This window comes from Amblyomma americanum, chromosome 2, assembly GCF_052857255.1.
Source record: "Amblyomma americanum isolate KBUSLIRL-KWMA chromosome 2, ASM5285725v1, whole genome shotgun sequence".
NCBI lineage: Eukaryota > Metazoa > Arthropoda > Arachnida > Ixodida > Ixodidae > Amblyomma > Amblyomma americanum.
The window spans coordinates 181,097,738-181,110,927 of record NC_135498.1 but is presented as its reverse complement, the minus strand read 5'-3'; the positions used below and the strand labels follow the sequence as shown (position 1 = coordinate 181,110,927).

The following is a 13,190-nucleotide window of genomic DNA, read 5'->3' as shown; positions in this document are numbered from 1 at the left end:
ACTTCCGACGTCACGCGAGCTACACTTCGGCAGCCAGGATTGCCACCCTAGCCGACCACGAGAATCTGGACACAGGAACCCCAAAACCGGGCTTTAATTGCCGGAATTTAAGCCGACACATGTCTACGTATATGCATATAACTCACTTATCCCGAAGTACAAATTTGCGCAATAAAAAAAAAAGACGCACTGGGAAAGCCAGCTGGGCTCCAGAAGCTCCACGTGCACCACCCATCAGCCGCACCTCACCACCCCATCTACTCTCGCGATGAGCACCGCCCATTCCCTCCTCCCACCTTCATCCTCCGGAAAAATTCTGTCGTGTGTCAGGCACCAGCATAGAGTAAAATCACCAAAGTAATCAATGAGGATAAATCCAACTGCTATAGCACCTTTATCGCATTTGGTTTAACGATCGCTCTGTCAACTTTTTCCTCTTCCTTTAGGCAACGATATCATGAGTTGGTTTGTTCTTTCCGCTTAATTTTCGCGAGAATATCAAACGATCAAGTTCGCTCTTTCCTCTTCATTTCCCAAAGAATGTCGTGAGCTTAAGTTTATTCGCTCCATATCACGAGTTGAAGTTTCTTCTTTACTCTTAATTTCCACAAGGATGTGACCTGGAAAATACTATGAGCTGAAATTTATTCTCTCCATACGATGAGCTAAAGTTTGCTCTTTCTTCTTCCTTTCCGCAAGGAAATGACCAGGAATTCGTTCTTCCCTCTTTATTTACGCGATGATGTCATGAGTTGAAGTTTGTTCTTTCCGCTTAATTTTTGAGACAATGTCATAAGATGATGTTTCCTCCCCTCTCATTTCCGCGATGAAATAAAGAGATGAAGTTTATTCTATCCTTTTAATATATGAGACGAAGTTTGTTTTGTCTTAATTTTCGCAAGGGGGTCATGAGATGAAACTTGTTCCTTCCTCTTCATTTCTACAAGGATATTATGAGGTGAAGTTTACTCTGTCTTCTCAGTTTCCGTGAGGACATAATGAAATGAAATTTGGCTTTTCCTTTCATATCTGCGAGAATATAATAATATGAAGTTTGCTCTTTCCTCTTCGTTTCCGCGAGAAAATCACGAGCCGAAGTTTGTTCGCTAATCAATGTTGCTATTTTCATCCGCAAAGGTTAGCACTATCATTTTTCTTTCGATAGCCGTCAGTTGTATCCTCAATTAAAAAAAAAATAAGAAACTGCAGTAGTGAAAAACAGCGTTTACGCAGACAGCAGCAGCCCTGAAAATCCGTGAAGACTGAAGTAATGATAGGCACGGCGGAGCATCACGACTGTCGCCCATGGTCATGATGCCAGCATGCTGAAGTGTGCGCTAGAAGTTTTCCTCGTTTAGATTGGAACCATCGGCAAACTAAACTGTAGGTAACAGAGCGCAGAGAAAACAATAAAGAAATATTTTCCCGCGGAAGGGCTTCGGGCAGGAACTTTCATGAGGCAGAATAACCGGCCGACGCTCTGGCCTGTCGCATCTTCCAAGAAACCATACTCACCCCGAAAAATCGATGCACGCGGAGGAGCTTTTCTGCTCCCGCGTTAACAAGAAGAGGACGATAAGAGAGGAATAAATTTTAAAATCAGTTTCTTCCAAATATGGCTGGAATAAAATGAAAGAAAACATGAGGAAGCGTGCTCGGCATGCCTTAAGACCCCAGAAAGCCACGTTAGTTTCACTCCGTGCCCGCTGCCGAGCCGGTGAGCACGTTTCACGGTTTTCAAAACACCGCAAATACGCGATCCGAAGCGACGAAAAACAGGACTATAATGCAGTCTGCGGACGTGCCCATATATTCCTGGGGCGAGGCTGCGCTGGTTGAATAATACATACAGTATACTCTAAAGCAAACGGAATTCGGCTGAGATATATGTATAACGCCCAATGAGGCGCAAGCAATCGGAATAGTAGGAGTGCTGCACTCGCATGGAGGATGAAAGATGCTGAGAGAGAGCATTACGTAGACGTCCCTTCGCTAGTCCCGCCTTTGGGAGCGTAAAACTATGACCAACGCGTGTCTCCCCACGCACTCTCTCTCCCTTTACGTGCTGCCCGCGAAAGGCATTGCTGCAGCCTGTTCGCCGTGCAGCGTGACTCTGACATGACACGGTTACATCGTGTACGTCGACGTTTCAGATCTCAGCCGTCAGCGTGACATCCGACTTCGGTGCTAGCGTGACATGGCCACGTCAAGAGCGACTTTGTTCCGCTTCAGGACTCAAGCATGACACCCCGCCTAACCTGTTTTTCCTCTTCCACACTTTTATCCTGATGGTGCCCGCTCGGCCTTCTACTCTTCCCTAATGTAGGTCAAGCGTCAGTGCATGGCTGAAGCTCAGCACTGTGTTCAGCTCGCTTTTTGTCTGTCGCAAAGCGAGCGTCACACGTATGCTCACGACCGCACGGAGTCCGAGTGAAATGATGTAGGGCAAAAGTAAGAAACACGAACGCGCCACCAGCTCATTCGCTTCATCTTCTGTTGCTCATCGTATTCGTGTTCCTATTTGCGTGCCCAAGAGTGGAGAAGAAACCAAGAATCGGCTTAGTAATTAATGATTTACGCGCGTATGTTTCAGTCCTCGTACGGACATGTTCGGGAAGTTCAAGAGGTCCTAAAAACGTTGTCAAACCAACGTTCCGCCGTAGGTTGGCGCATGTTTAATAGGGGATCCGCAGAGTGCTCCTTCGGAAAGAGGAAAGCACTCCGTCTTCCAGACGGTGCCAGCTGCTTTATGCTCCTCCATTAGGTGCAAGACGCTGCCACCGGCTTTTCGAGAGAGAAAGAGAGAGTGGAAGAGTGGACAGCACGTTCATTCACTAAGGACAGCCCCGAGCAGGTCGCTCGCTAATGGACGCACCGTCCAAGTATCGCTGACTAGTTATAAAGCCTTCTGTGGAAGCAAAACCGCAATGACGATAACTTCGTTTTTGAATTGATTTGAATAGACGCTAACAACGAAACGTTGGAAGATGTTGCGCGATATGCGGTTCTTTCCAAGAGAACGCTTTCAGGCTAATTCATGCTGCGGCTGTATTATCCTACTGCATTAAATACAGTACGGTATTGCTTCGTGCCGTAGGTACACCTTCTCGCTGATTTACTCATACTGAAGCTCCCACAGAGGCCCACACATTCTACGAGTCAGTCATAAACGTATGTAGACACATCGGTGCTCCTCTGATATTCAGGTGAACTTAGAGCTGTCCACGTAAGGTAGGCTCCCCCTGACTTCCATGGATGTATGGCCATCTATAAGAAGGATGTAGGTCCGTTTCACGACAGTTCAATGTCCGCACAGGTGCACCCTGATCATTAAACAGGCGCTCATAAGTGCGGACGAACAGACGAAGAAAAACTAGAGGACAGGGCGACCGCACAGCGAGAAACAGGACAACGGAAGACCAGAAATGAGAAAGTCAAAATGTAACCGCATAATGCTTTCGATGCATTGCTATATAAATTAAGTCATTGCTGACATTAACTGGGCGATTTCACCCCTTTGCTTTTATGTGAGATTGAAGCACGAGGGATAAGGACCTCAGAGCGTGCGAACTCGGCGATCATCTGCTCGAGCATCTCCGTAGCCAGAAAACCGATGGGTTTAATCAGCTCTGACGACTGGCAAAGAAACTGTCGAGAAATTTCACGACTGAGAAAGCAAGAACCTTTGCCCTCATTGAACTTTAGTTCCTCTCAGCGCTGCTCAACCACTCGAACACGCCTCGATGAGCTGTACGAACTACGGCATTCCCTATGTGCTTACCAGTGCATCGCGTTCTCGTCCATTGTATAGGAATCACTGCTTGTGGTTTCACATAAACAACCATGCTGTCTCCGTTCGAAGTTGAACAAAACGCGCGCTCGGACTATCGTTTCCTGTCTTGAATACGAGTGAGTAAAATCACTTGACATGACACTAATATGTCTTTCCTAAACACTCGCCACGCTAACAATTTCCTTTTACTAATCCGCAATTTTCCCAACGCCACGAGGTCATCGACACAACTGTGATTTTGAAGAGGCTCCCACTCCAAGACTCTTCCATGCCCCTGCAGCGAAGAAGCCACAGCGGTAGCCGTACGGTTGGGTTTTAATTTATCAAGCGTTGGAATTTACTGCTGTGTGGTCTTAAAAGCGGAACTGTATTATCGATGATTAAACTAGTATGTTGTAATTCACCACTGTGAGGGTTGGTTTTTCTGTCGCAAAATATGGACATTGGTTTATGCAATTTACTAGAAGAGGTTCTACTACGCTACTTTACTGGGACCTCTTTCTCTAATAAAAGCGCCATGCATGAGTACATTTCGTGCAGCTGAAAGAAATAGACTTCAAAGCTTTAATAATATCTGTCCACACGGACCATGTCGGACTCCAGACGGCACCTTCTAGTTATGCTTTAATACCCTGTCCGAGTGGCCCTTATTAACAAGGCCAGCCTATTGCAGCAAGCAACCAAATGTGCGCATTTTTTGAAAACGCTCACTTCCAGCACCACATGGAATGCATGAGTGAAGGCGTTGCTTTGTCGGGAGCAGATACGGGACTGGCCGCTCGGATGACATCCTCATTGATCCTAGATTAAAGGCCGTAAGTCTTTGGTTACGACATACGACGACGACGCCATCTACTGCAGACAAAGTACCCTTCGCAGCTATTGCACTAAAACTGTGGGCTCCTGGTTTTGATTTCAAGAAAGGCAGCAGAATGGAGCACACACGCATACGAGACCCCGCATGCGCACTTGCGAATACGCGTTCACTCCAGCTGTCTTTCGTCCAAATGAAACCGCAAAGAGAACTTTTTGAATATGTATCTGCGAACAGCCCCGGTGCGCTTCTAGTTCATAAAACACATTCTTTAATGGAGTTTAAGAACAGCACCTGAATGCGATCGTCACAATGTATTGGACGAAGGCGTGCCGCTGTCATCAGCCAGTGGCCTGGCGTTCTTGGTCCGCAAACTATACAGGCGGCGAATTAAAACCTCAGCAGTCCAGAGATGTTCCGTTTTGCATCATACGCATAAACAGAATACGTTTAACGGCCCCACGTATACCTGGAAATGGGGCGTTTAATGCGCCCTGTTAGATCAATCGGGCGTTTAATGCGCCCTGTTAGATCACGCAAACCTGGCTGTGGGCGCTCTTATGGGGGATGGGAGTGCGCATTGCTACGCCCCTTAGTACCGAGAGCACGGCGCAAGATGTGGGAGGCTTTCCTTTTTATTCTTTTAAGAAGGACGAGGATGGGGAGCGTGTTTTCTTAATCGCTCGTTTCGGTATCCGAGGGCTGCCGTCAGCCACCGGTCACAGATATGCCACACCAACGCGACAGCCCGGTGCACGGATGGATCACATGATCATCCCCGGCACTCCCCTAAAGCATTAAGTAGAGTGGCGGATGAGCACAGCTTCCAGCCGACCCATGATCGCTTGCAGCGTCCATGGATATGTCGGCGTAGCAGCACGTAAGTGTCCGCGCGGGATCATCACGAACAACGCCGTAGGAGACGTGTGCAGCGCACTCAAATAACAAAATGTGCCGTTACGCCACGGTGTGAAGACTGGCGGCTAAGCAAGACGCGATGACTCAACAGTATTGCAATACCTCCAGCACCTCCCTAGCGGGCATATCACGAGAGAGAGGTGGCGAGGCAGAATAAAAACGAAATCGCGTGCGTGAGGTAAGTCATCACGACCTCCTTAGAGGCGCCACGCCGTTGCTATAAATGGCAACGGCGCGACTTCATCGACCGTGTCTGCTTCGCCTCCGACGTGTGGCTGGGCTTGCCCCCAAAGGGCAGCCTCCTGGGGATTGAATTCACAGGACATCCTCCCTAGCGCCGCAGGCAGGAACAGCGATGCCAGCGTTGAAGATACGCTGCTCCATTAGAGGCTACTGAGCTGGGGTTCCCTGATTCGAACGTGGCCGAGGCGGCCGCGTTTCGATGGAGGGGAAACTCATGAAGGGCCCGTGCGATGTCAGTGCACGTTAATAGGATCGGATAACTTTATTGAGCTCTAGCGCAAGTGCCTTTATGCGGTTCAGATGAGTCCATCTCCGCAACGGTCGGTTGCCCCTATTCCAGGGCTCCGCTCGATGCTGCCGTCAGCTGAGCTCGCCGTCATCGCTGGTCATCGTGGCAGTCGCTGGAGAGCATACCCTCCCGTTGCTCCGCACTTGGGTTTGGTATAATTGGAACGACGTCGACTTTTTGACATGCCCATGTTATGTGATATAGTGTAGGTTTTTCATGGCACCACGGACACTTTAAAGATCCCCAGGTGGTCGAAATTATTCCGAAGGCCTCCACAAGGGCACCTCTTTCTCTCTTTCTTATTTCACTCCCTCCTACGTCCCTTTCGTCACGGCGTGGTTAAGGTGTTCGCCGAAATGTGAGATAGTTACTGTGCCTTTCATTTCCGCATAACCAATATGATCAGAGAACACTGAGAAGCCAGATTATTACATTGGAAAATGAAAAAAAAACTGGTTTTGGGGGGAAGGAATTGGCACAGTACCTGTCTGGCACCTCGGCGGACACTTGAACCGCACCCTAAGGGAAGAGATAAAGGAGGTACTAAGAGAAGAAAGAGGTGCCGTAGTGGAGGGCTCCGGAATAATTTCGACCACCTGGGGATCTTTAATGTGCACTGACATCGCACAGCACACAGGCGCCTTTGCGTCTCGCCTCAATCGAAACGTGGCCGCTGCAGTCGGGTTCGAACCCGGGTACTCCGGATCAGTAGCCGAGCGCCGTAACCACTAAGCCATCGCGGGGGGTTTATAACATAGGCAAAAATAGGTTTTAGGCGAACGCTCAATTGCCGTAGCGTGGCCTTAGAGCATGTTGCTGAATATTGCGAAACCACGCTCAGAGACGGTGCGAACGCGTAGGTTGCACACAAATCGCTGATCACACTTCGCTGCACTGATTCAACGCGTCCATGGGATCTCATACCAGGTTAACGTCGCTAAGTGTGACAACTAACTGTGCCCTAGGTGAGATAAAACGCGTGTTTCACACCGAACGCATGGTCCGACAATGTGAAAGGAGCATGGTCGGCGGATCAGCAGCACTGGAAGCTACACGATGAGGCTACTAAACTCCGATTAAAAACGGGCATGGCCCGCAACGGGATGGCACTAAAAGGTGGAATAACAGAAGGACGAGACAATACACTTCACTGCAGACTGCCTTGCTAAATCTTACAATATTTCCTTTTCTACGCGTTATTACCTTTTAACTTAATAAATTAATACTTTTTTTCCTTTTTCATCCAAACCCATCCCTTTTCCGTCCATGCCCTACTTGAGGTAGAATACAACGGTGCTGCTTTCCCGCATGCGTTTCTTTTGCCTTTATTATGTACAGGTGTATAGCAAACTATGCCTCTCGATTCTTGGCCGATCCCCCAGAGTGGGCATGTGCCATCTTTTGTAAGGCTAACACTTCACTGTCAGCCAATCCACCACTGTAGGTATGTGCCATTCTACGAGAGGCCATCAACAGCTTCACTGCCACAACAACGAGTACAACAGTGACTGACTGCATTCGGGACCTCAGGAGCAAATCAAATACATTCCATCATCATCAGTCTGAGTACGTCCTCTGCAGGACAAGAGCTATCCCATATATCTCCAATAAACCCTGCCCTGTGCCAGCTGTGGCCTCCCTATCCCTATCATCCCCCCACCTAACTTTCTGCTGCCACCTGCTAGTCTTGCCTTCTCTTGGCATCAAATCCGTTACTCTTAACGACCGTAGGTTATCTTGCCTTCGCATTACCTGCCCTACCCATGCCCTGCCCAATCCGAACCTTGATTTCGACTAGGGCGTCGCTAACCCACGTTTGTTCCCTGACCCAATCTGTCTGCTTCCTGTCTCTTAACGTTACACCTACCAATTTCTTTTCGATAGCTCTCTTTGGTTTTTTTTTGGTTTGGTTTTTTTTTGCATAATAATTTTAGCCCCTTCGTTCTGCTCTGTCTAGGTCATTTATCACGCTTTGCAATTCCATAGCTTCTTTCATCTTGAGGAATAATCAGAACAGTGTGCGATGGCGCAAATTGCGGACTTTAAGGCGAGTGATATAAAGCAACCAACCTAATGCTTGCATGTATATTAAGGCGCGCAGAGAGGCGTTCAGTGTGTTTAGGGGAATTCCCCACTTCCCTAAGGTGAAGTAGGTTTCATTCAAAAGGGAGTAATTACTCACTGGCATCCACCTAAGCGCAGACATACGGCTACAAAGGAAAGCGCTTCAGCTTCCTCAAAAACTTTGCAATTGAAGGTTTTTTTCTTTACCTGCGAGGTAGTCGTATGCAGCCGTATGGCAGCACTCTGGTGGATGCCAATGAGTAATTGGTCCCTTTGATACAGTGCACTGCACCACTGGCTGAAGCACGCATGGAACTTGGTGATAACAGCATCGAAAAAGGATGCGCTTCCGGGTAAGAGGACAGTATACAAACTTTCAGTTCAAAGAAATATCATATAATCCCGACACTAGCAAAGTTGCATCGCACAGTCAGAATTTAATACCGCTTGTAGTTAAGCACGCTGTGGTGCCCTGTGTGAAACAGAAACGAAGTCATGAACAAGAATAAAATACGGGAAAGAGGCATATTCCAAAAAAGGTATCAGCGGCATCATATACTGTCTTTCTTGTCACAGAGGCCCACGTTGTAAAGGTACTTCTCAACTGCGGCGCTTGCCACCAAGGTACGCGCAACCGACGGGCACTCCAGACACGCGTGTCCAGCTGTTATCTCGTACGACGCACCCAGCAAAGACGGAAGAGCCGGAGCGCCACAGTAATGGCAGGTCGATCAAGACGCAAAAGGCGCCGGCGCGGCGCCTCGCTCGATCTTCGAGTCGCTAGCTGCTAAGTGGTCGAACACAAAGAGGTCAGCGCGCCCGCCTCAGGTTCCCTTAGGGGGGAGGGAGTCCTGCGGCTATGGACAGCTCACACGGTGGCGCCACTATAAGCTCACACAATCGACGGGGGCTTTGCGACGGGTTCAAGCACGTCGTTATGAACCATGTGGGGACGAGCATGACGTCACACTACATGCGGCACAGAGATGCTCTCCGGGACCATGCCGACATCTGAAGGAGGCAGGGACACGCATACGGGAAGCACTCACTAAACGTTCATAAGCGCGTTGAAGTACGCAGCCGTTACTCGCTACGAAGACACCGGGTTACGCAATGATGTCTATCGCAGACGCTGTAGCCACAGAGGCGGGCCAGATGGAATGACGGCTGTCCGATAACGACCTGCATGAATAGTCCTGCAAATGACACGCACGTCGCATACACACGCACGCACACATCGGGCGGCGCTTCGCAGGCGTAATTGTTCGCCCCGCCGCCGTCGGCGCTCCATCCAGGCGGACTCGGCATGCCGGAGGTTAACAAGAGGTGGGGCCTACCTGAGCCTGCTCCACGGAATGCCTGCCCACCGTGGCCCTGACCAGGGCGCCCAGGTTGCGCACGAAGAGCACGAACTCGACGCACATGGCTGCCGGTGCGAATGGAACTACGCGCACTTCCGCCGTTCGGCCACCGCGGCGTCGTTGTCGTCAGCGGCGCTGCTCCGACTGGACCCGGGCCCGGTTCTGCTCGCCGCCACGTACCCCGGGAGAACGCAGTGCGCTGTCCGATCGATTGGCACCGGCCCGATGCGCAGAAAGCAGCGCGGAGGGAGGACGACGAAGAGGCAGGAACTTCCACTGCCACCCCCCCCCCCCCCTCCTCTCCACACCAAAAGGCGCGCATTCTTTTCGCCTTTCGGAGCCGTTGTTGTCGAGTTGGCCTTTCTTTTGCGGCTGTGCCACACTACAAGGTTCCGATTGATTGGGGCTCCGAGCGAACAGTTCGAAACGCTCGAAAGTGGACCCGGCCCTGTCGCCAGTGACGCGCTGCTGTCTGCAAGGGGCGACGGTTTAGGCGCCGATGCTGCGATGCGGCCGCTCCTTTTCTGGCGGACAACTGGGAGACCCTGCTAAACAGCACTTTTATTAAAAAGCCGTCTAGAGCAGAGCGTGAATTTGCAGATTTTTTTGTTATTCAAATTCATGCTCTGTGCAATGGGATTCGTCGGGAAATTAAGTTCCGCAAGCGTGTGAGGAAATATCCTGTCAGCGCGGTTTTAGACCGCTTGCCCAAAATTATATAGTTCATTTGAGCTCATGTAGGATGTCCTAAGAAAAGTTTTTGCGGGCATACCACGGCTCATGAGTTTCGACACGAAGCGAAGAAATCAAAACAGACAAGAAAACTACGATAACGCCCTCCCACGAGTGCAATTACTGGCGACATAACGACCAAGTGCATGCTCCAGGGCGTTCATGAATTTTTTTCGTCTACCTAACTGTTGATTCAGTTCGCAACAAACTTTCTCGAAGCATTACACTTTCTTCTTTCTGTCCGCAATGTCAACGCTTATCACCACACGCTTTTTATTGGTCTATTTCTTGAGACAGCTTTTCATTTCATTTGAACCAAAGTTTAAAAAATGGGAGATTTACTTCTCCTGAATGAAACGAAAGCAGTATTGTCGGAGGATGATTACCTAGCTTCGGGTACTTTTATTGATTACTCAACTACGCTGACAAGAGGGTCCCCTTAGGGTATAAAGGGACAAGTCTACAGGACGGTTCTATGTACAATCGTTAGCGCAAAATAAAAGAAAGGTGGGCAAGACAACGCGCTACTGACAACTGAAGTGGTGCCCTACTCCCACCACGTTGCCCATAACCCCCCCCCCCCCCCCCCCTAGAAAAAAAGTTGCATCTAAATTCAAAGTTCCAGTTGTATTCTCTGCTCCCTGTAAGCTGGCATCATTATGTCCTCGTGTAAACTCAGAAAAAAGAGGAGAGAAAACTTGCGGAACCAGGCATGCCCGTTGGTACGTAGAATGCAGTGAAGGATTTGTTTATCGGATCCCACTTGCGTGTAGAAAAGTGTATATTGGACAGACGGGGCGTTGCCCAAATGAAAGGTTGAGGGAGCATGAGCGTTCGATGGGGACGGGAACGGGTTGTAATCTGCCTTTTCACTATAAGGACTGTGAACAAAGCACCTGCGGGCCCATTCTTGAAAGAACTGTAGTTTTAGGTAGAGGCCGTGATCGAGTGTCCCACGAATTAAAAGAAGCCTTTTTAATCAGGAAAACGGGCCTGAGTCCCGTTAGTGATGCTTCTATCTTCTTGTACAGAACCGAAAAAGCCTCTTTAGGAAAGTTTTCCTGATACAAACACGTGTACAGGTGCTGTGGTTTTTTCCCAGTGTAATCTGAAGGGTTCAGTGCACTAAGCCTTGTAGATGGTTTTCTTGTATCGCGTGCTTTTTTCTGTTTTTTTTTACGGTTTTAATGCATTTTGGTTTTGTATTCATCTTGTCAGATCCCATTCAGTCATGTTTCTCTGGCCCTTTACACCACGTGTCCTGCCTTTTAAGGTTCTTTTTCCGATCTTAGCGTTTTTAACTAAGTCATGTTTTTAGTGTTTGTCTTTTATCGCTTTTATGACCCTATTCATCTTTCTGACGTTTGCTGCAGCTGATAGGTGGTGTGGTGGTGAGCCTATATATTATGTGTTTCTGTCAATAAAAATCAGTTGTCAGTAGCGCGTTGTCTTGTCCACCTTTCTTGTGAATGTGTCTTATTTTGCGCTAACGTTTGTACATAGAACTATGCGCCAACTAGCCCAGCAACAAGTGTTACTTGACTACAGGACGGTAGTAAGACCGGCCATGGTTTGGTTTATGGTTTATGAGGTTTTAAGGTCCCAAAGCGACTCAGGCTATGAGGGACGCCGCAGTGAAGGGCTCCGGAAATTTCGACCACCTGGGGTTCTTTAACGTACACTGACATCGCACAGTACACGGGCCTCTAGAATTTCGCCTCCATCGAAATTCGACCGCCCCGGCCGGGATCGAACCCCATGATGTATGCAACGCTGTCAGCAGCTCCAAACAAAAATAATGTCAAGAAGATGGAAATGGCTGAGATAAGAATGCTTAGATGGATATGGAATGAATATAGGAGAGATTAGGTATAGAATGGACATCGTTAACAGTCTTTCGGAACAGCTCCGAACTATCGACGCTAAGCCTCGCGTCCTATGGCGTTTCAATGGGAAGCGTGTATTTCAGTATAGCTAATGCTATAGATAACGTACTTTTTTTTTTCACCTCGCGCGGACATCAAACACAGCAGCGTCTGGATGCAACGCTTAATATTTGCGCCAAAATCATTCAAATTCTAAACAATGGGCGTCTATGGAAACGACTAAAATTTAGGACCGGCGTCCCTCATATCCTGAGTCCCTTTGGCGCGCTAAACCTCATGCACCAAACTAAGCCAAATAAAAATCAAGACCGCTTCGGGTGACAAAAACAGCATGTTGGAAGAATCTACAGATGCAATCGCTTGGTTTTCACAGCGCTTGAGAAGATCATGAACTGGGCTTCGTGTTGAATGTTGTGTTTGTTAAAACAAACATGAAGATTGTCCAAGGTTAGCATTTTCACAACAGGGTTACCCCCATTAACCTTGTAGGGTTGTGTAAATTCCTTTTTTGTTTTCGCAAAAATAGTCTGTATTTTGTCAAGCCGCATATGGTGGTAGAACAAGTGAACTAGTCCACTGTCCCGAGTTCCTTGCAACGATAAGCAGGCTCGCCAGAACAGGGAGAGCAAGGGGTGGGGGTTCCGCCACCGGTTGGCCCGGTATTGCACTGCCTCCGGGATCGGCCTTGGTCTCTATACCGCGCGTCTTTACTATCCTGTCTTTTTATCCCATCTTTCAACTCTCATACGGTCTGCACGTGGTAGCGATTGTGGCTCGGCTTGAGCCAGTGAGCAGGCCTGTGCACTTTTCTTTCTTCCTGGCAACAACAGACAGACAGACAGACAGACAGACAGACAGACAGACAGACAGACAGACAGACAGACAGACAGACGGACGGACGGACGGACGGACGGACGGACGGACGGACGGACGGACGGACGGACGGACGGACGGACAGACGGACGGACGGACGGACGGACGGACGGACGGACGGACGGACAGACAGACGGACGGACGGACGGAAGGACGGACGGACGGACGGACGGACGGACGGACAGACAGACAGACAGACAGACAGACAGACAGACAG

At 49.0% G+C, this 13,190-nt stretch overlaps 1 protein-coding gene across 2 annotated transcripts in view; it reads right to left on the bottom strand.

Moving 5' to 3' along the window:
- LOC144119348 (uncharacterized) overlaps positions 1 to 9,648 on the bottom strand; it is a 31,799-nt gene extending 22,151 nt beyond the window's left edge. For both annotated transcript variants that reach the window (XM_077651992.1, XM_077651993.1), the window contains exon 1: positions 9,459 to 9,648. In XM_077651992.1, the coding sequence (XP_077508118.1) occupies positions 9,459 to 9,545 (87 nt within the window). In that variant the 5' untranslated portion in view covers positions 9,546 to 9,648. The remainder of the gene's footprint in view (positions 1 to 9,458) is intronic.
- Between the last annotated feature and the right edge of the window lie 3,542 nt (positions 9,649 to 13,190).